The 27,488-nt window shown below is 32.1% G+C and overlaps 1 protein-coding gene across 1 annotated transcript in view; it reads left to right on the forward strand.

The window, feature by feature from the left end:
• The window catches only part of LOC140451778 (lachesin-like), a 652,628-nt gene that overhangs the window by 570,977 nt on the left and 54,163 nt on the right, over positions 1-27,488 (forward strand). The window contains exon 8 of the mRNA XM_072545633.1: positions 2,674-2,844. Coding sequence (XP_072401734.1) covers positions 2,674-2,844 — 171 coding nt within the window. The remainder of the gene's footprint in view (positions 1-2,673; positions 2,845-27,488) is intronic.

Raw genomic sequence — 27,488 nt, forward strand, 5'->3', positions numbered from 1 at the left:
TACTTTTCCCTCAATGGAAGTGTTAACACATACAATTTGATTTATTGACATAAATCCTCACGTCTTTCGTGAAAAACATACTCAATTTCCAGAAAAAGTAAATGTTCTGGAAATAATTTGGGAAACCACACAGAAATATATCTGAAGATGTTACAAATCGCAATTGAGCCATTAATTCTTGAAATTCTGGAAGGTAATCCACATGAATTTGGCAATTTGGAAATAAAGTTTTAACAAGCCCACTATTATGGTGCAGTAAGACGTTACTTAGATGATGAATATCGTGGTAGATGGAGTGGACGACGAGGTTCGATAGAATGACCAGTAATTTATATTTCTCATTTGTTATGTTGTGGCCTAGTTACGAGGTCAACCTTCTTATTGCTTGTTAATAACTTTAGAAATATGTTTATGTTATTTTTAGTACTCCTTGATTGGTTATGTGTTGTGTCCATGATATGCTGAGTATACTGTGATGGAACCCCATTTCAAACGCTTCTAAGGATTTCATATTTAAATTTTATTGTCTACGAATCAATTCCATACAGAAAGACATACCAACCTGGGCATTTAATAACTCTAATTCTGACGACTAAACGAGATTTGAGTTGTAAATAATTTGCTTCCATTTACTGTACAGGTTTCTGGCCTGCTCAATTCGTATTTTTCTTTCTATATTTGAAACTCACTTTTTATTTAGTGCTACTTACTAAGTATCTGAACTGGTGAACTTGTTCTAGTTGGACGATACTTAAGTAAATGTGTATTTTAGTTTTTTGAACATTTATCGTCAGTCCCATTGCTTTACGTACATTATTTGCTCGGTCTAATATATGCTGTAAGTCTTTTATTCTTTCTGCCTTTAGTATGGTATCGTCTTTTCTTGTTCCTGTTTTTGAAAATATGTTTAGGTGGTTTTATATTGTTATTATCCAGTAGTTTAAAAACATCAATTTCTATTTCGTCTTGGCCACAAGCATTTTTGTTCTTTGTTTCTTTTGCACATTTTATCGCATGTTTAACTTCTGTGGGTAGGATTAGAGGTCCTTCCATTTCCTATGTCGGCGTCAGTTGCAATTCGGGTCTGTTATCCGCGAATAATTTTTCTAAAAATTCATCCCAGTATTATTGGTGAAATAAAAACCTTTTTTTTCAATAACGGATTGCTTACGGCTGTCTCCGCTTCTTCGCCTCGAATTTCCATCTTTTTCTGTCATACGCAGTTGCCTGTTCTAAGTCTCTTGCCGCCATTGCTTCATCAATATCATTGCGCCAACTTCTCCGTGGTCGTCCTCTCTTTCTTATTTCAGGAGGGATCCATTCCAGTACTCTTCTAGGCCATCTGTACTCTGGCATTCTTTTTACATGTCCGAACCAGATTAATTGTTTTCTTTCTATGTAATCATTGATATTTCGCTCCATTTTCATTTCGTTTCTTATTTGTTCGTTTCTAACTCTCTCCACTTTCGACCTACCGCAGCTTCGTCTCAGATAAACCATTTCTGTCGTCATAAGTTTGTTTCTATTAGCTTTGGTGACGTTTCATACTTCCGAACCGTAAAGTGTAATACTTTGGACTATACTACCGTAAATGTGTTTTTTGGTTTTTCGTCGAATTGTTTTTTATCAGAGAAGAGAGTTTAGGGCACGGGTCGCTGCGCTATTTCCCTTCTTGTTGAAAATGACCCCCAAATATTTGCAGGATTGCACGCCTTTGATTTTGTCGTCTTCCACACTAGGTCACATGTTTCATCTGTTCACATTTTGTCATATTTATGTTTAGACCTGCCACCTCATATTCTTCTTGCAGTTTTCTTTTTTTTTCAGATTTATTTAGTCAAATTGTGTTTACCTAAAACACCTTTTACTATTGAACCATAGACTTATGTTGTTACACAATGAACAATAGACAATAAATTTCGTTTCGTTGAAAATGCAGACGTTGCGTCATACTCCCAATACAGACTCTCTTTGCAAAGATACCAGTTTAAAGAAAGAATTAAACTACTTACTCGTCAACGTCTGTTCAAACAATAAACTAACAATCACATTTAATTACACTTTCGCATTTTTTATACATCAAGATAAATTTGTCTGTATTTTCGTGTATTTTAATAATATAAATTGTAATATAGTGTAATAGTGAATCGCTTGATATTTAATTGGTCACAATAAGATTTTCTTAGTTTGTCTTTTTATATCTGGTGCCTATTAATTTTGGTAGCAGTTTTCCCAATCGAGAAAAAATATTTCAACCCATCTAATATTTGTGAGATTAGAACAAGTTTTTGGCAGGGTGTATTATTTTTTTCTTATTGTAGGAGTTTTCTTTTATTTTTTTATACAGGTTTAATTTGTCATGTTTACTATCTTGATTTTCTTTGTCGTCACAAATTTTATTTATTGTGTAGTGTTTTATATTTTCCTTTCTTCTCCTTAAGTTCCTGAATATCTTCCGTCATCCATCCATTTTTCTTCTGTTCTTTGTACTATTACTATCGTATTTTTATACGTTGCCATGCATCTTCTATTTTCTATCTCTTGGAACATTTGTTTTTGTCAGTTGAAGCAGAAGATGGTGTCTTTTAAAGTCCTTCATAATTGAAAATGAGATGATCTGAATAAAATTAACTCCCATTTTAATTAACGTACTTAAAAATTTATCTCTTGCAGGTGAAAAGCTAATTCCTAGTTTTAAATATATCATGGAGGAATCAATAATCAACGAATACTCTCTTCAGATGAATCTGACAATCCTCAACTTGGATGAAACTGACTTTGGAGGTTATATATGTACATCATCCAACGCATTAGGAAAGTCTGAAGGCTTGGTTAGATTACTAGGTAAGTTTCGATGTTTTAAGTTATTTTCCACTTTCGATAAACAAATATTACAAAGTTGTTTTCGGTAAAACCGTCTTGTCAAAATAGTTATAATTTAAACAAAAGTGTTGAAATAATTCATAATTTATATAGATGAAAATGTAGTGACAGATCCAAGTAGTATATTAAATTTATTAAACAAAATTATTTCCAGGAGAAAAGACCATTTTTGAATTCTTGGCTTTTAATTTCAACAGGAGATTTCTCATTCATTGATAGTAATAGGTGTGTATATAGCTGTTAGCAGTAATTCGTGCAAATTGGTCTATATCATAGAATCCCAACGTGGTCTATATAGATACCCAGGAATCGATTTTGACTAGCAGGAAGTTCACGATATTGAGAAAAGAAATGGTAAACTTGGGAAAACTTTCGCAGGTGGTAAAAGTTCTCAACTTTTACACTGCATATTTTAATTGTTTAATACTTTGTACTTTCTATACTTATACATGAAAATACTAAGAAAGAGAAAATACTGAGGAAAAGACGAAAGAAGAAAAAGTATCTTCTTCTTCATGTGCCATCTCCTCTAAGAAGGTTGGCAACCATCATGGCAATTCGCACTTTCGATACCGCTGCTCTAACGAGGTCAGCAGAAGTGCAGTTAAACCAAGCTCTCAAATTGTTTAACCAGGAGATGCGTCTTCTTCTGCGACTCCTTCTACCCTGTATTCTTGCTTGCATTATTAATTACAACAAGTTATAATGCTCGCCCCTCATGACATGTCTCAGATATTGCAGTTTTCTGACTTTATATATATATATCGGTTTCAAAACGTCTTGCGTCGTTGTCCGATGCCTAATTTCCACGAATTTCTATCATTCCATTGTTCTTCGGTCAAATCTCGGGAGCTCATTGCCTTTGTTATTCCCTCCTTCCATGTTCTTTTTGGTCTTCCTCGTTTCTTACGATTTGGTGGTATCCATTTCATGGCGATTTTTGGTAGTCTTGTTTCTGGCATTCTTTGAACATGGCCATACCATATAAGTTGTTTCCTTTCTATGTCTGTTGCCAGTGATCCATCTACCCCCATCCGATTTCTTATTTCATCGTTTCTAATTCTGTCTGCTCTAGATATTCGAAGTGATCGTCTAAATACATCCATTTCTGTTGCTTCGAGTTTTCTTTTATTGCTTTCTGTTAGTCTCCATGTCTCTGTACCATAGGTTAAGCTGGTTTTTATGAGAGATTCATATATATTGTATTTTCGTCTTTTACCAATTTCTGAGCTCCAAAGAACTCCGTTAAGGCATCCAATTGTTCTACGGGCCCGGGTTATTCGTTTTCTAATTTCCCTATTGTCTGTGCCTGTGGTGTCGAAATCAATTCCTAGGTAGGTATATTCAGTGCAGAATGCAATTTCGGTTGTGTCCATCTGAATGTTGGATAGTTCTGCGCCTATTGGGAGATATTTTGTTTTTTGTGTATTGAGTTCTAAACCCCACTTCTTGTATTCTTCCTGTAGTTTTCTGGCCATATATGTCAGGTCTTCTTTATCGTTGGCTATAAGGACTTGATCGTCTGCAAACTGTAGGGTATATAGGCAAGTTTCTCCCAGGTCAATGCCCATTCCTCTGCACTTTCTTTTCCACTGATACAGTGCTTTCGCCACGTAGATTTTAAACAATGTGGGGGATATGCAACACCCCTGCCGGAGTCCCTTGTTTACAGGAAATTTTTTTGAAAGTCTATTTCCAATTTTTATTCCCGACGTTGATCCTTCATACAGCTGTTTAAGGGCGTTAATTACTGTGTGGTTAATGTTTGTTTCCTGCAAAACTTTCCATAGCTTTTTAGCGGGTACAGTATCATAGGCCTTCTGAAGGTCTATAAACATAAGGTGGGTTTCTTGATTGGTACTTGATCTTTTTTCTATTATTTGTTTCAAAACAAACACATTATCGGTGCAGCTCCTTCCCGCTCTAAAGCCAGATTGTTCCTCTTCTTCTTGTTCCTTATATTCTTGTTCGATAATGTCTCGAAGTATCCTTCCATATAGGCGACTTAAGGTACTGGTTACTGATATACCTCGATAGTTTGAGCAGTCCAGTTTACTTCCCTTCTTATGTATAGATGATATGAAGGATACTTTCCACTCATGCGGGACTGGTGCACCGTTTAGATATTGGTTTATACACCAGGTTAATCGTTCAAACAGTTTGTTAGTACCGCATTTGATTAGTTCTGCTGGAATTCCCTCCGGACCTGCAGCTCGACCATTTTTTAGTAGTTGTATCGTTTTTATGACAGTCCTCTCATCGATGTTTATCGTTTCTCCCTGTATGTGTATTTCAGTTGGAGACATTTCTCTATATTCCTCTCTGTTTTCTGTTAATAGATTTTCGTAATGTCGGATCCAGTTCTCTGTTGTTATTAATTGTATGTTTGTTTCTCTTTTTTCATTTGATTTAACTTTTGTCAGGAATTTCCACGTCTCTGAGCATTTTCTACCTCCCATATATGTATCTATCTCTTTGCATTTTTTGTCCCACATTTCTCGTTTAGCTGTGTTTACTAGTTGTCGTGTTCTTTTTTTATATCTTTGTATTCTTCTCTATCCAACTCCTGTTTTGTATTTAGCCATTTGTGGTATGCTTTTTTCTTCCGAAGTACTAGTTCTTCAATTTCTTGATTCCACCAAAGTTTTTTACTAGCGGAATTAGTTTTTAGTCCAATGGCCTCCTCTGCTGCTTCTTTGATGCTACTCGTTATGTTTTCGTAAATTTGTTCTACTGACTGGTCTTCTATATTATGTAGCAACTTTTCTGACTTTAACTGTATTTAAAACGTCTTTATCTTTTCCCATTCTTCTCAACATCTCGACATTCGTGACTCTATCCACCCAACTTATTCTTAATATCCTTCTGTAGGCCCATAACTCGAAGGCTTCTAATCTGTCCGAAACATCTTTTTCAATGTCCAAGCCTCCAACCCATAAAAGAATACGGAGAACACGTAGCATCTCAGAAGTCTTATCTTTAAAAAAATTGAAATGTCCCTGCTGCAGAGTACTTTTTTCAGTTTGTTGAAAGAATTTTTTCCCTGTCCTATTCTTGCCTTAATCTTTTTTGTGTACTCATTATTTTCGTTAATTATTGTACCCAGATATTTATATTTTTCAACTTTTTTAATTTGTTCTCCATGTATTGTCATGTTTTCTTGGCGCTGTTGGGCTTTTGTAATTACCATAAATTGTGTCTTTTTTGTGTTATTGAACAGTCCGTTTTCTTCACTGACTTCTACCAGTCTGTCAACCATTTGTTGTAAATCCTCAAGACGTTCCGCTAATAAAATAGTGTCGTCGGCAAACCGTATATTATTGATTGGTCGGCCATTTACTTTTATTCCCATAGTTAGTTCTTCTAGTGCTTCCTGGATTATTTCCTCTGAATACAAATTAAACAAAGTAGGGGACAGGAGACAGCCCTGCCTGACGCCCCTCTCAATCTGTATTTCATTTCAAAAGACGTTGTTCTATTTTACTTTTACTATTAGTATACCGACCAAAATATAAAGCAATCCTCTAGTCTACCAGACTACTTATAACGGCAAGTTATAGTATATGCAGAATAATAAAAATACTAATTTTCTAAGAATAATGCGCATTGGTTTATTTCTATTTAATATCCGACAGTGACGAAATAAATGTTTTTATAATTAATTAATTAAATTATAATATATACTAGGTGAGTCTTTAATATTGGTATTATCAGGTGCAAAATTTCGGGCCAATGCTTTTTAAATGCATTCATTTTTTACGAATCCTGAGAAAAGTAATAAATATTTTTAAACAATTTAAACACAGAATGAAACATTACATTATTACCAAGGGCCGAAAGTCCCTTACAATAAACAAAAAGTTACTTTTGAAAGAGATATTTAAAATTAAAAATCACACTTAATTTTCTTTTCTTTTTCACCCCTGTAACTTATTAAAATAACCATTATGGAAGTTTTCAGGGACTTTCGGCCCTCTTTCAATAGGCAGCCAAACAATCTAGAATTTCTAGATCTCCTGGTACGAACACATCACGAATATTAGATATGCCTCCAACCAACAATTTAAATGGACCTTCTCAGGACCAAGCGACAAAAGGACTCTGACCAAGCATCCGATTCTGCCATTTAAATATAGAAGGTATTAGTAGAAGTAAATGTGAGTACCTTCAAAAGGTACTCATTGAAAATAATATCGACGTGGTCGCAATTCAGGAAACCCATGTAGAAAACGAAGAACAAATTCTCGCTAGAGGAAGAATTCATGGCTATGATTTATTGGGTACAACTTACCATCCAACTTATGGAGTTGTAACCTATGTTCGAAACAAAATAGAAAATGCACACATATTATGTTCTACATCAAACATAAATAACATTCATACGGTTACTATACAAATTTGCGAAATTACGCATTTTATTCCGCATTTTATTCACGCCCACCCACACCCCTCAGTTTATGTTGGAGACTTCAACACTCATTATGAACTCTAAAAGTATAGGCACAATGATCAAAACGGCGAGGTTCTAATAAACTAGAGCGAAGAGGCTGACACTTATTTAGTCTTTGACGCTAAAGATCGGGGATTTTTTCGATCTGCAGCCTGGAGGCGAGAATACAACCCAGACCTATGTTTTGTGTCCACAAATGAAAACAATCAACCACTGGCAGCTTCACGTACAGTACTGCCAGATTTTCCTCATAGCCAACATAGACCAGTCGTAATAGAAATTGGCATCAAAATACCAATAATATCTTCTTTTTCTCGACCTAGGTGGAACTTTCAAAAAGCAGACTGGGCGACTTTTACTGAAAGATTGGACAAATGTCTGGGATAGATACCCCCAACACGTGCAAACTATAACAGATTTATTGGCGCGGTGATCTCTACAGCGCAGAAAACTATACCCAGAGGATATCGTAAAGAGTGTGTCCCAGTATGGGATGAAAAATGTGAGAAATTGTACCAAGAATACAACGAAAGTCAAGACCGAGAAATTGCGGACGAACTACTGCGCAGTTTGAATGCAGCTAGATGACAAAAATTTATGGAAACTGTAGAAAAATTAGACTTTAGTAAATCAAGCAAAAAAGCATACTCCCAACTAGAGACAAAGTACCAATAGCTCCCAACAGAGTAGCCTCCCACATTGTAGCAACCCCAAGAGCTCCTAGAGATCGTGATCACACCACCAAAGTCAAACAATTGCTAAAAATACTAAAGTCAGCATGCGCACCTACATCTGAATACTCTGACGAGTTTACTTTAAAGAAGAAATTATTTCAGCAATATCAGAAATTAAGTCTGGAAAGGCACCCAGCTCAGATAATATCAATCCAGAATTTTTACTCCACTGGCAAATATCCTAAGCAAATGGCTGGCTGATTTCTATACAGATATGTTATAATCAGGATAAATCCCCCATTTACTAAAAAAGGCCTCCGTTATAGCCATATTAAAACCAGGAAAGGAAAATAATCAGCCCCAAAACTACCAACCGATTGCTTTGCTGAGCTATGTCTATAAACTGTTGGAACGCTTAATCTACAACAGAATTGGTAGAAATATATTTGAATTAATACCTATTGAGCAAGCAGGGTTCAGACCTAACCGCAGCTGCACAGATCAGATCCTATCCTTAACAACACATATCGAAGCAGGTTTTCAAAGAAAGTAAAAAACATCCTTTGCTTTCATTGACCTATCAGCTGCATACGATACTGTCTGGAGACAAGGACTAATCTGCAAACTAATCCGTGCCATCCCGTGGCAAATGGTAACTAAACTCATTGATAACATGCTCACCGACAGACCTTTTCAAGTCACAATGGGCAATTCCAAATGTAGCTCAGCAATGGACTGCCACAGGGATCTGTTTTGGCACCCTTACTGTTCAATGTATGCATCGCGGACCTACCTGGGACAACTTCGCAGAAATTTGGCTACGCTGACGAATACTTTCGCAAATGGAGGCTACGGCCTAATGCAACAAAAACCGAAGTGTGCTGTTTCCATCTGAATAATGCCCAAGCCAACAAAAAACTCTCCGTTCACTTTGAAAACAGACTGCTCACTCATAACTCAACACCAAAATATCTTGGAGTGACTCTGGACAGAACATTAAGTTTTAAAGAACATCTACAAAGAACGACAGCAAAACTGAAAACGACAAATAATATAGTCCAAAAGCTATGTGGCACTACATGGGGGTCCTCAGCCTCCGTAGATCATCCGCTCTCGGACTTATATACTCGATGGCTGAATATGCTTCCCCGGTATGGCTCAATAGCAAAAAAAAATTATATTTTAAGTTTCTATTTGACGTTTCGATTTCCACTCCGGAAATCGTTTTCAAAAAAGATTATTTTAAAAAATAAGGGGGTTATTTAAAATGTAGAAGTTTATTAATTGACTCTTTGTTATACTAATTTGACAGGTGCCTTACTTGGCCTCGATCTTGTCGGAAAAAGCCAAGTTTTGAATTTATAATTCACCATCGGTTTGATATTAAATTCTGATTGTTGGTGTTCATACCCAGTTCTTGGCGTCGTTTATTGTAATGAGGGCAGTCCACAAGGATGTGTAGAACGCTTAGTGGAAATTGGCAATAGTGACAGATTAGCTTAGGTGTAGAATTCATTAGGTGACCATATGTAAATCTGGTGTGACCGATACGCAATCTTCTAGCAACAACCATCTCATTTCTAGTTGTACCAGGGATAACGAACCGCTCAATCGTCTGATCTATTTGGTGTAAAAATGTAGTGGATTTTTTCCAATGATTCTGCCAGGAATTTCGTACGAGTTTCTTTTAACTAGTTTTTAGGTCACTGGCAATTTGTATATTATGTGGTGTACAATTGGATACAGCAGCTTCTTTGGCAAAGCGATCGGCGTTGTCGTTACCCATAATACCGATGTGGGAGGGAATCCATATGATAGTGATATGGATGTCGTGGATGATAAGATAATTGGTAAGTGTCATGGATTTTTTCTACAAGAGGGTGATTAGTAAATAGATTATTGATGGACTGGATAGAGACAAGGGAATCTGTACAGATGGGAATATGTTAATTGGGTGCTGTATAGAGTTTGAAGGCTTGGTAAATAGCATACAGTTCACCAGTGGAACGCTGCATGTGGCAGGTATTTGACATCAACTAACGACTGTTTCCGCAGTGGTAACCGCACAACCAACCTTTTCCGGCGCAACCCGTTTCGCTCTTTGTTGCGTTAGTGTAGAGTACCCGATCAAATTTCTTAAAATTAAGAATTTCTAGTAAGGATTTCCTAATCAAATCCTGGTTGGTTTCTGCCTTACTAAACTTTTTAAGTGTTTATGTAGTATGTGTTTATATATTATGTATAATTATATATATATATATATATATATATATATATATATATATATATATATATATATATATATATATATAAAATAAAGTTTTATATTGAGGTTGCAGTCATTAATAGGGCAGGAAAGTAAAACTCTTTGTTCTTTAATCAAGCTTTCGCAAAATTTATTTGCTTCTTCAGGATATGCTAAAATATGGTATCAGTAAATACAACGAAATTAGAACTAAATAGCATTGTATAAAACTAGTAAAAAAACTTACAACATGAGGTTAATCCATTAAATTTTCAAATTTGCAAAACATTAAAACTTAACTTATTTTAAAAATTATACAGTTATGTAAGTACAATATTCCAATTTAATTTAATTTTGTAAAAATTCATTTTGACATTGATTATGTTGATGTTTGATTTATGTCAGAAAGACACTCGTTTCTGTTTATTATATTTTTTGTTGTTGATAACTAGCTCTTGATTGTTATTATGGTTACGTACAAAGTGGCGCCAAATATGAATATTTAAATTTTTTGAAATTCTAATATTTATAGTCAGAAAATCTAATATTGGAAAATTATAGTATTAATTTTCGTAAGACAGAATGTAATTATAGATATTGCTTAGTTTATCAATATCAGTTTTTTTATTAACGCATTGATATTTATTTATGCATACCATTTCTAAGAATTCTCTTTTATTTAATTGGTTTTCGCGTCTTAATATATTAGTTTCATTGAAATTAAATGAATGATTTTTATTAATTGCATGATCTATTAATGCACACGTATTTTTATTATTTCTAAGGTCACTTTTATGTGATGTTAGTCTGCCTATTAGATTTCTAGATGTGTGTCCGATGTAGTAGACGATTATTATATATATTTATATATATTATGTAATTATGTAGTAGACGATTTAATAAGAAATTCTTTAAAAAAGTTGCCTTTTCATATCCCATTTATCAAACGATTTATAGATGACTTAATACTTGCTTTACCTGCATACAAAATAAATGAAACTTTACAAACTTTTAATAATTATAGTGAACATTTACAATTTACATGTGAAAAAAAAAAAAAAAAAAGAGATAGAAAATAGCATCCCATATCTTGACATAAAAATCAAACGTAATGCACAAAATGTATTAAGCACTGAATGGTACAGAAAACCTATATTTAGTAACAGATTTATTAATTATCATTCACAACATCCACCTCATATGAAAATAAATTTGATATTGGCTTTAAAAAACAGAATAGTCAAATTATCACACATCAATAACATCAACAAAGGGTTATTAGAACTTAAAGACATTTTATTAGAGAATTCGTACCCAATTAAAATAATTAACAAATTTTTATTTAATAATCCTAATAATAGAATGATTGACATGAATCAAACAAGAGAACCAAATCAACAAATCGTGCAATCTCAATTTACTTTCACATCACTACCTTACATACCAACATTAACACCCAAACTAACTAAAGTCTTTGCTAACTATTCTGATATTAAAATTGCAACTAAAAATGTTAAAACATTAGCATCATTGTATACAAAAACTAAATCACCTATTAGCATTATGGAAAGCTCAAATGTAGTTTATATAATACCATGCGAAAATTGTGATAAGTCATACATCGGACACACATCTAGAAATCTAATAGGCAGACTAACATCACATAAAAGTGACCTTAGAAATAATAAAAATACGTGTGCATTAATAGATCATGCAATTAATAAAAATCATTCATTTAATTTCAATGAAACTAATATATTAAGACGCGAAAACCAATTAAATAAAAGAGAATTCTTAGAAATGGTATGCATAAATAAATATCAATGCGTTAATAAAAAAACTGATATTGATAAACTAAGCAATATCTATAATTACATTCTGTCTTACGAAAATTAATACTATAATTTTCCAATATTAGATTTTCTGACTATAAATATTAGAATTTCAAAAAATTTAAATATTCATATTTGGCGCCACTTTGTACGTAACCATAATAACAATCAAGAGCTAGTTATCAACAACAAAAAATATAATAAACAGAAACGAGTGTCTTTCTGACATAAATCAAACATCAACATAATCAATGTCAAAATGAATTTTTACAAAATTAAATTAAATTGGAATATTGTACTTACATAACTGTATAATTTTTAAAATAAGTTAAGTTTTAATGTTTTGCAAATTTGAAAATTTAATGGATTAACCTCATGTTGTAAGTTTTTTTACTAGTTTTATACAATGCTATTTAGTTCTAATTTCGTTGTATTTACTGATACCATATTTTAGCATATCCTGAAGAAGCAAATAAATTTTGCGAAAGCTTGATTAAAGAACAAAGAGTTTTACTTTCCTGCCCTATTAATGACTGCAATCTCAATATAAAACTTTATTTTACATAACGTGTCAGTCAATAATACCTAACTACTTTATATATATATATATATATATATATATATATATATATAATGTTTCTCTGACCTTATATTTATCCATTAATGTTGATATGTTCTTATTTCTGATTCCTTCTTTTAGTATTAGTAACCAGACCCTAGTACATTTTGTTGATGGGTTTGCTACATACTTTTTTCATGAAATAAGATGAGGGATGCTTCTTTGATTTTTGTCCTTTAAATGTATGCTTCTTTCATGACTATTAACCCACCTTTCCATTGTACTTTGTCTACCCTGTCTTAGTGCCCCAGTCAAAGAAGAAAAAAAGCTAAAAAAATCTTATACAGATATTTAAAGGTTTTAAAGGGTATATGAGGGGTAGCTGATGAAAAATCCGTGAAGACTTACAGCTGATTTTGTTTTGTTTTTTTTTTTAACAATCTTAAAATGTTAAAAACATAGATTTTGTCTATAAGAAGTTTATTATATATTCTAGAGAAAAATGCCGTGATAATTATAAAAAAAAATTATTTTTATAGTAATTAATAAACACATGTAATATAACTACTTAAAAGTGTGGCAGTTAGTGAATTATTAAAGTATCCCAAATTCTTAACAGATCGACTAAATAGTTTATGTTATTCAATTCAATATGTTTATTTCGAAGAGCGAATATTTAAACAACGGTGCTTGTTCAAACAGTCACTCTAGACAACATTTTATTTAAATTATAAATATATAATAACTGTAATATTTTTTATGTCACATGGTTGTAAGTAGGCTTAATAAAAAGCTGGTGAAAAAGCAAACTTTCAAAAAAAAAAAACAAAACTTTCTATGACCAATAACAAGAAGCAAGCTAAGATATTGCAGCGAGAACTTCTCCCCTTCACTTTTCAGTTAGTACCATCATTTTAACAGGTTACAACTTTTTACTTCTTTACTATGTATGCCGTCTATCAAATGAATCATATAATTTTGATCTTTCCTTTTTTCCATTAAAAAGTGTGTTTTTACCAGCCTCTCATTGAGCTTACATATGTATATCACATAAAAAATGTAAAAGTTTTTAAACTATTAAAAAAATAACAAATTAAATACAATCTTGAGATTTTTTTTTAATATACCTAAAAAACATAGCCTCAAAGAATCGATTGCAATTTACAAAATACCTCTAAACTGGCTGTTTGGGTAAGTACAGTTGTTTCAATAATCGCTCTCCGTGATAAATTGAATAAATTGAATAACTTATAAACTGTTTAGTCGATGTATTTGAAATTTAGCACACTTTAATAACTCATTATCTGCCACATTTTTAAGTAGTTGTATTATGTGCCATTATGCAAAAAAAATCAAGTCTTTTACAACTATCTTGTTAAATTCTTTATAATGTATTTTAATTTAGAAATTCGAAATATTTAATTCGAAAATTGAAGATTATTTTAAGATCTACAATTTTTGTTTGAATGATTTTATTTCAACTGCATAAGAAACTTTTTATAAGCAAAAAAATTACTCTTTACTTTTGAAGATTGTTTAAAACAAAAAAAAAGCAAAATCAGCTATGTCTTCACGGATTTTTCATCAACTACACCTCATATACAGTTTAGAACATTTAAATATCTGTATATCTGTTTGTATATTTTGGATTTGTCAAAATCTCAGTTTTTGATTTAGGATTAATGCTCGTTTATCCTGACACTTGCAGTTTCTCCCACATAAAAATTGTTCTATTCAAAAGGTATTTTATAGATGCAGTTCTTTGATCTCTCGTGTGTATTGTTCGGTTTCATTATGGACAGAATAGATCTCAGTGTATTGGTTAATTTGAATGTTGTTAGGATTGTATATTTAGTTCCTAACCTTTCCAATTTTTCTAATGTCCTTTATACTTCAAATCACTTCTTGTGAGCATTTCTGGAGTTTGTGGTGTTGCGTTATTTCCTTTTATCAATCTTATAAAATTCCTTGTTTATAAATGACAATGAATATTCATTTTTTGTTAAAACCTTTATTAGCAGGTTTTTTTCTTCCTAAAATGCGTTGATTGATTGATTAGAGCGGTTGTTATGGGCTCTATTATATAATAATTTGATAATTTCTTTTCTAATGTTTTAAATGTGATTTTAGTAATAATTTAAATATCTTTTGGTGTAGATTGGTCGTCTGTAGACTTTGGTTGCATACCATGTATCATCCTTTGCGATTTACACATCCAGCAAAGGTAGTGAGTTGTTGATTTCTTTTTCATGGTGATTTGGATTGAATTTTCTTTATTGTGGATTTCTGTCAAAAATTTAGTCAGTCCTTTTGATGCATGAGGCTGAATGGAGAACACATCATCTAAATATCTCCTTTGGTCACGTTTTTGCACAAAGGTATTCTCAAATTCCTCCATGAAAATATTTTAATTTAAGTTGTACCTGTGACAGTAACCTACGCTGTAGAGACACGGAAATTTCATTAAAAAAATAAAGTCTTTATCTTTTAAGTGGATTCTTTAAGTCTCAAAGTAATTTACATTTAAAATTTGTAAACTGCAACAGTTGTATTTAATATATCGAGAAAACCTCCATTAAGTTAGAATATCTACCTCAATTTCGTAAAATTTCGGACTCTCCCTTGTGTATCGCGATAAAAGTTTTGCTTGTTTCGTATGCATGGAAATATTACGAAATATTTGACCAACTTATGTATTCATACAGTCGATAAATTTTTACATCTCATGTATATTTGAAGTTTTATAAAGTGTTGTTGTTGTTATCGTTTTGTGTATTAACTTGGACACATTCTTTATATAGAATTATTTTGGAAGTTTATTAAATATATATATATATATATATATATATATATATATATATATATATATATATATATATTACAGATAAAGAAGGAAGGTAAGCTTAAACAGTATTTCTGACTATTTGGTCATCAGTACGTTGCAGCCAAGTTAGAAAAAGAGCAAACTAACTTGGGAAAGGATCTACAGAAGCCATGCGACTAATTGTGGCAGTACTGTCAAAAGCCCCTACTTTTCAACCTATTGACTCTGCAATACAGCCATAGGGGAAGCTATAGCTACTGATGAAAGGATCACTGAGGAGCAATTTGACTAATTGTTGCAATAATGTCAGAAGACCCTACGTTCTAGAGCTATAAAAACGGAGGATTCCACTACCTAAGAAAAAGAACGATAAAATATTTGAAACATAAAAAAGGATGTTAATTAATACGAGACTAGTATAATATAGATAAGGAAAAGGCTGTACAAGGCTGATAATAGGATGAATCTGGTCGAGGTATGAAGTGCTCTTTGATCTTGTTGAAAAAGCACTTTCATGTTTCAATGTGAGCTTCTTAACGTGCCACCACAAATTGCATGATGTTAGACATGCGTTTAGTTCGTCCTTAGCAGTTGATTGGAGAATAATTGGAAGAATCTGACAATAGAATTACGGATCCACCAAAAATGTTTGTTATGAATCGAATATTTTTCAAAGTTCTGTCCAGTTTTTTAAATTGTACATTCTTCCAAAACGAATAATTTGTATGCCCTAACAAAACTGCAGTTATTCCGTATAAAACCGTTAGGGCTACTACGATCTGATCTTTGCCAATAACAATGAAATTAGTAATGTTTTTTGTCTTTCCCGGAGCATTAAGGAAGTAAATTCCACCAGATCCAATGTTCATAATTTCTATCGAAAGTATCGTACGCAATGCTTTGTTATGTCGGCAAATGCTTCAGTTTTGAACTTTTGTTCTCTTTGTAATTGTTGTTCTTTTACATAGAGTCACAAAGGAAATTAACATATTTATTTACAGTCAAATATTATTGGTGCGTTCATAAATTAATATAGACAGATATATCAAGCTACATAAAAAGCTAGGTCTTGATAACAAACTCAAGAAAAAGAGTAAATAACACACCAAACAATTTAATGAGCATACTACGGGTCTTTGAATATTCCATAGTCTAAGCTATCTTCCTTGCTTACTATTTATGTGCGTTCAGAACGTACGCTATTTTACAAGTACGAACTGTTTCTATTGGAAAATAAAATTGTTGTTTTACTAGTTATGTTTTACTAATTAGATGTAGAAGGCGCGGAAAAATCAGCGCGTGGCACTTGTTGAGAGCCAACAGAAGTGACTACTTCTTATAGCGATATTACTATACATATGCGGGTTAATAAAATTTGATATCTGCTTATTACTGAAGTGTTATTATTTTTTTTATAACAACGCCACACATTTAACTTCTTAAAAATTTAAAAAATCTGTTTCTTTGAAAACTGTTTGATGATTTTGGTATTTATCAAAATTTTTTAAATAAAATTAACCAACTCGATTTAGTTTTTCACAAGTTCTTATAAGAAAGTCATTTAATTTTTATATATAGATTAAATTACCTACAACTGTAAAGATGAAGTCTTTGCGTAAAATTTGCATAAAAGTACCTTTTTGAATAAAAAAAAGTCTATGTACCAATAAAAAATATATAGATATATAATATATTTATTAACTTAAAAATAATAAACTTTTTTAACGAGACATAATTAAATTTAAATATTTTTCAAAATTAATTTTGCGGTATTTAAGCTTCATAGAATCTTTCTAATTTTATTGTTGTCTGTGTTACAGCGTTGCAAAAAAATGTTAATTTTCGCAAATTTTTTGTCACGTGTTATCTATTGCACAAGCTTCTTTTTATCACAAAATTGAATAATGTACATCTTTTTTAGGTTAATTAATAAATAAATTGTTTTGAAGCTATTTTCTTGTGGCATTTTTAAGTAATTACTATTGTAATGGGAATATTCTACAATTGAAGGTTAAAAGTTTATTGGCGTTTCAATCTCCACTTCGGAAATCGTTCATAAAATACAAACATTAATAAATTAAACAAATTTTGTTTTTTGTTACTTCGTGAAAAATAATAATTTAATTTTATCTGACTCATTTATATTGACAATTCAGACATATATTTTACAATTTAAAGTAGACGACTTTAAAATTATATTGCTAGTATTGTTTAGTTGCGTTCCTGGGACGAATTTATTGTAAAATAGTTCATTGGATTACATGAAATCAACTTTAACTTTAAAAAGAAAGAAAAAATCATAACATGTAATTCGTCTTTAAAAAGACAACCGCATGCCATGATGATAGTAAAATTCTTCTGTTAGTGAGTTCATAGTAAATCATGAGGCAAAAACCAGGAAAAAAATCTCATAATAATATCCCGACACGGTAAGTATTTGGTGTTACATTTAGTTTAATATTGTATACACCAAATTCTGATTTTATATGTTTGTTCTTTAAAAAATATAAATGATGTATCCTGGATATGTTACTAACGTACTAATAGTGGTATTTTCCTTTTATTAGTTTCCACCTTTATTATGGGTAACAAGATCCTACTGCATTGGCGACACAATTGGTCTCATTTAGTATAATTAGAGCCTGTTCTTTGCTTTTTCTCTTTTTAACATTTATTCCTTTTAGGACTATACTTGAATGGTTCCATTGAACCCATGTTCATTTTCCCATGCGTGTTTACATATTTGAGACCTATCAAATTATCCATTTTTAATATAAGATTCATCATTCAATCTTCGCTTATCCACTGCTGGACATAGATCTCCCTCATAATTTTCCATCTATTTCGATCTTGTGCCTCTTGTATCCAATTCCTATGACAACGTTTTAGATCGTCAGTCCAACGTGTTGGTGGACGACCTCTACTTCGGTAGGCATCATCTCTTGGTCTCCATTCCAGTATCCGCTTTGTCCATCTATTGTCTGTCATTCGAGCCACGTGACCTGCCCAGTTCCATTTTAGTGTTGCTACTCTCTCTACTGCATCAGCCACTCCTGTTCTTTGTCGTAGCTGGCGATTTGGGATCTTGTCTCGTAGTGAAACGCCCAACATAGCACGCTCCATCGTCCTTTGACACACACGGATCTTTTGAACTGTTCTCCTTGTCATGGTCAACGTTTCGGCACCGTAAGTTAACACTGGCAAAACACACTGATTAAACGTTTTTCTTTTAAGGCATATTGGTATATCAGACGATTTGAAAATATGGTTCAGCTTGCCGAAGGCTGCCCAAGTCAGTCTTATACGACGGAGAAGCTCAACGGTTTGGTTATCTTTTCCTATGCGAATCTCATGACCTAGGTATTTATAGGTCATTACCTGGTCTATGGATCTTATTCCTACGCATATATCTTCGCTGACTACAAGATTTGTCATCATCTGGGTTTTAGATATATTTATTTTCAATCCCCCTTCTAGCGAGGAAAGGTAGAGCTGATTTAAAAGTTCTTTGGCCTCATCTATCCTATCAGCTATTAGTACAATATCATCTGCAAACCTTAGATGGCTAAGCTTTTCTCCGTTTATGTTTATGCCCTTGTCGGTCAGTTTTGCCCTTTTACATATATATTCCAAAAGCGTAGTGAACAGTTTCGGCGATATGGTGTCCCCCTGGCGTACTCCACGTTGTATCGGGAATTTCTGGGTTTGACGATCACCCACTCTAACACTGGCTGTTGCGTTTTGGTATATATGTTTAATTATATTTATATACCGATAGTCAATTCGGCATTCTGTCAAGGCTTCCAACATTTTTTGTTGATTTACGGTGTCGAATGCCTTTTCATAGTCGACAAATATTAAAGCTAGTGGTTTATTATATTCAGTGCATTTTTCTATAAGATTTTTTATTACCAGTAGGTGATCGTTTGTTCCATAGCCTTTTCTAAAACCCGCCTGTTCTATGGGCTGATAAAATTCCAATTTATTTTCTAGTCGTTTCGTAATTATTTTTGTAAATAGTTTATAAATATGTGAAAGTAGACTTATGGGCCTGTAATTCCTGAGGTCGGTAGCATCCCCTTTTTTATGAAGTATGATAATTTCTGCGTTATACCACTGGGTTGGTGTTATTGCTTCCTGCAAACATCTAGTGAATAGTTTGGCAAGGACCTGCCATAATCTTTTTCCAGCCACCTTCAAGGCATCTGCCACTATTTCATCGCCTCCGGGGGACTTATTGTTTTTCATTTCTTGCACTGACCTTCGAACTTCATTGGGTGGTAAAATTTCAGATCCCTGATTGATTATCTTTGGTAATGATCCACTCCGGTTACATTGCTGTTCTTTGTATAGTTGTCTATAAAAACTCTCTATTGTATTCATAATTTGAATTCTATCCTCAATGATTTGCCCCTGTTCATTTCTTAATTTGTGGACGTTTTTTCTTCCAATGGACATGTTCTGTCTGAGTACTTGAAAGTTAATATAAGATTGATGTTCACTTATTCTAACATTTAATGGCCTCGATGTTTCACCTAAATAAAACTGATCGCATTCACAAGGTATTTTATAAATACAAATATTTGTCTTTCGTGTTCATTGTTAGGTTTAGGTTGAGATAAAATAGATGTCAATGTGTTTGTTGTTTTGAATGTTGTTGAAATGTTGAATTTATTTCCTATCTTTTTAAGTATTTCTGATATTCCTTTTATGATAAATATAAATAATATAAACAATACCATACATAAAAGGATTCTCACAAAAACTTAAAAGGATAGGAAATAAATTCAACATTTCAACAACATTATTTCTAACGGATATTCTTAAGTTAAAGTTGATTTTATCATTCAATAATCGAATGAACTATCTTATAAGTAAAGTCGTCCCAGGAACGCAACTCAACAATATTGGCAATATCATTTTAAAGTCGTCTACTTTAAAATGTATAATATGTCTGAATTGTAAATATAAATAAGTCAGATAAAATTAAATTATTAGAAAAAATTTTCACTAAGTATCAAAAAACAATTGTTTTTTAATTTATTAATGTTTGTATTATGAAAAAAATTTCCAAAGTATAGATTGAAACTTCAATAAACTTATTTTAACCTTCAATTGTGTCGTATTCCCATTAAAATAGTAATTACTTTAATAATTAAATGCACCAAAAATCTTTTCACCAAATTGTTGATATAATTGTTAATACCATTATATAAAATATAATGATTTTACCATAGACGAAAATTTTAAAAATAAGCCTTTTTACATCAACTTTTACTTTGTACTAATCAAATCGAATCTACAACTGTTAGAAATTAGATATTATGAAAGTGACTGTCAAAATACACTGGCAATTTGGTAGATATGACAAATTTAATTAGCAAATTTAATCATTAAAATTCATTATAAGACTTACAATATCTGTTGCGAGGTTATGATTATACCTAGATAATTGATTAAATTCTACGCTGATCAGTAGAAAATAACAGTAAATAATCGAAGCTGTAAGAGAGATATATCATTCAGTATGTTCGTTAACTGCACACACAATAGCGTATCGTTTGAGTTATTAAGTGAATTTAAAAAAATTTTATATACTAAAATAGTGACTTAGTGATATTTTACAGTAGTGACTTAAAAATTGCTGTGAACAAAAGTTGTTTTGCTTTCTAGTGTAAAAGAGTTGTTTTTGTAAGAAAATAGACATCGGTTTTTGGTGAAATTTTCATAAAGTGTGTATTAAGATACAAACTGCAAATGTAAGTTATCTTTGTATTCATTTAATGAATGTGAAAAAGGAAATTAGCAAGATTATTATTAAAATATTGTACGCAATATATACAGCAAACATATTGAATATAACAAATACTTGTACAATTAAACTTTATTTGCTATTTAATTACTGTTTAATCTCTATTTAATTACTGGTAACGTACAAAAAATAAAAAAATATATAGAATAAGACTGTGCATTGATAGGTATTAACGACGAGTTAATTGGAAGACCGCATTGCAACAATATTTCTCTTTATGGGTCGGTCCATGCTATCAGATGTTAAGAACTAAATTAATTAGGCAAAAAACATAGTTATTTTTAGACATAGGTTACATTTCATGTTTTTTGAGTGTAGGTTACATTTCATGTTTTTTGAGTGTATCTTGCGTTTTAAGTAAAATAAAAATATATTTTTCTGGTTTTATTTTGATAAAACCATATAATATATTAGGAGATTTGTTAGAATATGATTTTTAGTCTAGAAAAACAAACAATAATACAAATAGATGAGCAACGAAGAAAATAAAAACCGAGGTAAAAGACACAAATCGGAACACGACAGCTCAATTGAAGAAGACAAAGAAGAGCAACATAAAAGTAAGAAAGCTTCAGACACGTTCATAAAAAAATAAGTACAATATTAACGGACATGGAAGAGATTAAGAAATTACTAAGCCAGATGAAGCAAGAAGTTGAAGAAGATATCCTGGAAAGCAAAACAGAAATAAAAGATGTAATCAAGGATATGAAAAACGAACTGGAAGATATAAAGCAGAAATTAATGCAAAACAAAGTAGAAATAGAAAATTAAAAAAGAGAAGTAGAAAAGAAAGAACAAAATGGAAGAAAGAAAACAAAGAACTCAAAAAACAGTAACACTCATGGTGAATAGATTAGAGAAGACCGATAAACAAAAAAGTATGCAATAAACTAATCATAATAGGAATTGAAATAAACCTAGAAGATGAAGAAAGACTAAGACAAGCCATACAAAAAATGATGGAAACAAGACTTCACTGAAAATCGACGAATAGCTGGGAAGATTAAGAGAAATTACTGCAAAAAAAGGGAAACTCAAATATATAAGAGACGGTAGACAAACATATATAAATACAGCGCTGACATCTACGGAAGCAAAGATACAAAAAGAAATCGGAAACATAGCAAATAAGAAAGAAGAAAAGGAAAATTAAAAGTGAGATACCAGAAAGTAGAAATAGACGACAAGGTACTGAAATGGAATGCAAAAAAAAATTACTTCATAGAAATTAAAAATCGGCTCCAACAACTAGAAAATGGAGAATGGATGGATAAAACGGAAACATACAATGTAAACGAAGAGGAAAATAAGTCAAGCTATATTCAGAATAATAAGAAAAATACAAAAACAAGAAAGATAATTAATTAAGAGAATAGCAAAAAACATTGGAACATGGAACATGGAACGTGAGGACGCTGCAGGAAATAGGATAATGGAAGAACTAGCGATACAGTTAAATTAATACAGGATAGATATTGCAGGAATTCAGAAAACCAAATAGGGGAGATATGGAAAAATCGAAAAGGAAAATTGTGCAGTATGGTATGCGGGCGAAGAAAAACAGGAATATTGAGGAATGGCTTTCAAGCACGAGAAGAAAATGCAGAGAAAATCGTAGGAGAAGATATACTAATCATTATAGTAGATTTCAATATCCAAATAGACGAAGAAAATTGCTTCAGAGAGGTTGCAGATGAAAACTCAATACATAACACAAAAAAGAATAATGGAGAAAGACTATGCAATTTGGCAGCGACACTAAACATGTACAAAAGTAGCACGAGATAAAAACACAAAGATATACACAAAATGACATGGATAAGACCAAAAAGTTTGGAGGGAATTAAATAGACTATCTGCTTATTAAAAAGACACACAAACAATCGCTAAATGACGTTAGATCTTACAGAGGGGCCAATATCGATTCAGACCATATGCTATTGCTTACAAAAGGTAAAATAAAAACAACGAAGAATAAAAGATGAAAACACAGAGAAGATGGGATGTAGATATATTGAAAAAAAGAAGTAAAAAGATTATTTGTAAAAGAATTAAATGCAGAGATGCAGTTCTAAGAACAATAATAATCAATATATACAATTTACAGTTAAAGAAGAGGTGGGGGATGCTCTACAATTCGTTGAAATGAGAACTATTAGAACTACAAACAATGTGTTAAAAAACAGATTCATCAGAAAACCCATGTGCAGTAATTGATTTATAAGGTACTACTCACAACGTTCTAACAAAATGAAAATGAACCTTATAAAAGGATTAAAATAACGTCTCATAATACTATCTCATCCAGATTACCTACTGGAAGATCTTATATTACTGAAGAATATTTTGATTGAGAACTCTTATCCTCCACATATGCTACTTTCTTCTTCTAAATTAGCCTATCTTCTAGAGATGTTGGCGACCACATTGACCCATCTTATTCTATTCACAGCAGGTCAAAATAAATCAGTTTATGGTAGACTAGTCCACTTCCTAAGATTAGCCAGCCAGGATATACGCCTACGTCCAGGGCCTCTCTTACCCTCAATCTTGCCTTGTAGAATCAACTGTAAAAGTTGGTATTTATTATTACGCATGATGTGGCCGAAGTAAGCCAATTTTCTGTTCTCTACGGCGTTAATAATTTCTTTGTCTTTTTTTAGCCTCTCGAGAATAGTTATATTACTTTTGTGGTGTATATGTGAAACGCTCAGCATACATCGGTAGCACCACATTCCAAATGCCTCTCTAATCTTTTTATGGCATCTTCTGTAAGGCTTTAGCTTTCTACTCCATAGAAGATGACACTAAAGACGTAACATCTAAGAATTGTTATGCGTGTATTGATATTTAATTTAAATATTTAGATATTTAAAGATAAGTTGTAGAGAGTCTTCCTAAGGCTGTTAAAAGAGCTTCTGGATTTTTCAATACTAGTTTTTATTTCGTAACTATTATCCCAAGTACACTTAATATTTCAGTCCAAATAGCATAGTTTTTCCATTCTTTTTAACGGTGTATCGCCTATTGTAATTTGGGCGTTTATGTTGGTATTCTTACTAATGATCATTATTTTTGTCTTCTTGCAATTAAGTTTTAAGCCGTATTTGTTACATGTTTCTACAACGTTATTTATCATCCTTTGGAGCCCCTGCTCCAAACCAAAAACATATGCTGCACAGGATGCTTTTATCATATATGGTTAATGTGAAGAGTCTAACATCATCTTTAGTAAAATCTCAGAATACTGCTTTCGTTAATCAAAACATCGATTATCAATGTAAAAATAACTACAAAAAAACATCAAAACCATTAGATATCTGTATTCTCAAATCAAATATTCTATAGATAAGTTAATTTAATACAGTAATAATGCTGTACACTAAATTAATAAGAAAATTAATTTAGTGTAGAGCATTAATTATACTCAGTGTAAGGCTGTATATGTTGCTAAAACTGGGATGAATTTGTCTAATCGCATTATTTCCCATAAAAGTGATTACAGATTCAAGAAACCTTCTTGTGCTTTAGCGGAGCATGTGATAAAGACCATATCATGGATTACAACATGGAAAACATTAATATTTTGTGCAATAAGGGTAATAAATTCAAAAGGACCTTTTTAGAAATGGTATCTATAAGCAAAAGTGATCATAGTTTAAATAAAAGATCATTAATTCAGAATTTAGGTAAAATTTATTACTACATTATTTTTTTTATAATTCACCATAAGTATATCACATTAATTGCTTTTTTTTTTGTTTTTTGCCAAATACTTGTTACATTCTTTCGTGCTTCTGTAAACTAAGATAATAATTTTTGAATTCTTTAAATAGTTTTTAAATTATCAGGTTGGCAATAGATTTAAAATACATCTCACTTTTAGCTACTTGTCGCTCTAGGCTGCTTTTCATTGGCACTGACGGGGTTTTCTTTGTTACTTTTTCCTTTTATCAATTATTTATTTATAACGATCTTTGTCAAAATTTTCACATCTTTTTGGTTAATAATTTGTAAAATGTAGTCAGAGAAACATTCATTTTCGTCTTGCCAATTTTCTACTTGGTATAATAAATTTTAGAAGACATTGAAGCAGCAGCGAAAGAGGAAATTGGACCAGATATTGGTGTCGTAGAAATCATTGGTTTGACGATGAATGTAAGAATGCAACAAAATAAAAAATTAGGCCTACAGAAAGATGCTTACCCGACGAACTAGAACAACTGTAGAGAACTGTAGAGAAACCAGACAAAGAGAAGAGAAGAAAAGAGGATACACAAAAGAAAAAACGAAACTACCTAAATGAGGAACTTTAATGTATAGAAAACCTCAACAGAGAGAAAGAATTCAGAGCATTCTATAAGAAAGTCAATATCAACAGAAAAGAATTTAGGGCAACCACAAGACAATGCAGAAGTCAGAATGGCGACCTATTAACAACAAGGAAAGATGTATTGAATAGATGGGTGGAATACTTCCACCAGCAACTTAATATAGACGAAGAAGAAGAAAACCTGGAAGACGAAAGAGATGAGGTAAAGGGAACAGACGAGAGGGAAGAGGAACCACCAACGATTCTTGAAGTTAAAGATGCAGTTAAAAAACTAGCCAGAAACAGATCACTAGGAATAGATAGTCTCCCAGCTAAACTATATAAAGAAGGTGACCACAATGGCATTACAGCAGCTTATAAAAGAAATATGCACCGTACACAAAAAAGGAGATATCTTTGAATGATCTAACCACAATGGAATTAAGCTTCTAAATGCAGCGTATAAAATATTTTCCACAGTACTATGTCATCGTATGGCACCATATGCAGAACGGATAGTAGGAAAATACCAGGCTGGTTTCAGAGGTGGTAAATCGACAATTCATCAGATTGTAACCCTTAAACAAATTTTGGAAAAAACACTGAAATATGACATTGATACTCATCACATATTTATAGACTATAAAGCAGCCTACGACTCTGTGAATAGAAGAGAAATGTTCAAAACAATAAAAGAGCTAGCAATAAAAGAATCAGCCACAAAAGTAAGTTTATTAATAAACGCCAACAAAATGAAGTATATGAAAATAAGCACTCAACCACAAATACTACGACCACTTGTTATAGAAAACGACGTCATCGAAGCAGTGAATAAATTTTGCATACCTGGAAGCGCTCCTTAATATTGAAAATAATACTACCGCATCAGTATTGGTGTTTCTTCCGAACTATAAGGTTGGCTCGTGAAGCGCGCTTAATTACATTTTGCTCGAATTTAGGCAGGTTTGTTTTGGTTTGTTATTTCATAAACTCATAGATAAGGTAAGTACAAGCTTATAATTTTATAATGAGTAACTCTTCCGACGGGGGTGCTTCCCCGTCTGGAAAAGACCCACCAGATGGAAACGGTAGGCAAAACGAAATGGAAGTTGATAACAAAATATATAATTTAGACAACAAATATGTTTCGACTGACATAGGACCGTACTACATTGTTGTAGAAACAGTTGATAAAAATAGTCGATTATCAGCGGTAAAAGTTGGTCATTATCTATTTAAACATACTATTTTTAATAAAGATGTTATTGATATAAAATTGATTGGTAGAAATAAAGTAAAAATTATTTTTAAGACTTATAATATCGCAAATGCTATTATAGAACATAAATTAATGAAAGATAATAATTTGATCGCTTATGTACCTATATTTTTTAACCATAAAAAGGCAATTATTAGAGAGGTTGACACTTTTTTGGCCGAAAAATATATATTGGAGAATATTGAAAGTGAGCAAAAAGTTGTAGAAGTAAAAAGAATGAAACGTAAGATTATTGATTCCGATAATGAGACACAGTTTGTCCCAAGACAGATGATCGTGTTAACATTTTTAGGAAATAATTTGCCAAAATATGTTAAAATTGATTTAGTGAGATTTGCTGTTGAGCCATACATATACCCTGTCGTACAGTGTTTTAAGTGCCTTCGATATGGTCATACAGCAAAATACTGCAGAAGCACTCTGACTAAATGTAAAAAATGTGGTCAAAACCATGATGAAAATGACGATATCGATTGCACTTCTAACGCTTATTGCATATACTGTGAAACGCATGACCATCAGTCCATATCAAAAAATTGCCCGAAATACCAGGAACAATTAAAAATTAAAAAGATCATGTCTGAAAAAAATGTATCATTTAAAGAAGCTGAAGGT

This window comes from Diabrotica undecimpunctata, chromosome 10 (genome assembly GCF_040954645.1).
Source record: "Diabrotica undecimpunctata isolate CICGRU chromosome 10, icDiaUnde3, whole genome shotgun sequence".
NCBI lineage: Eukaryota > Metazoa > Arthropoda > Insecta > Coleoptera > Chrysomelidae > Diabrotica > Diabrotica undecimpunctata.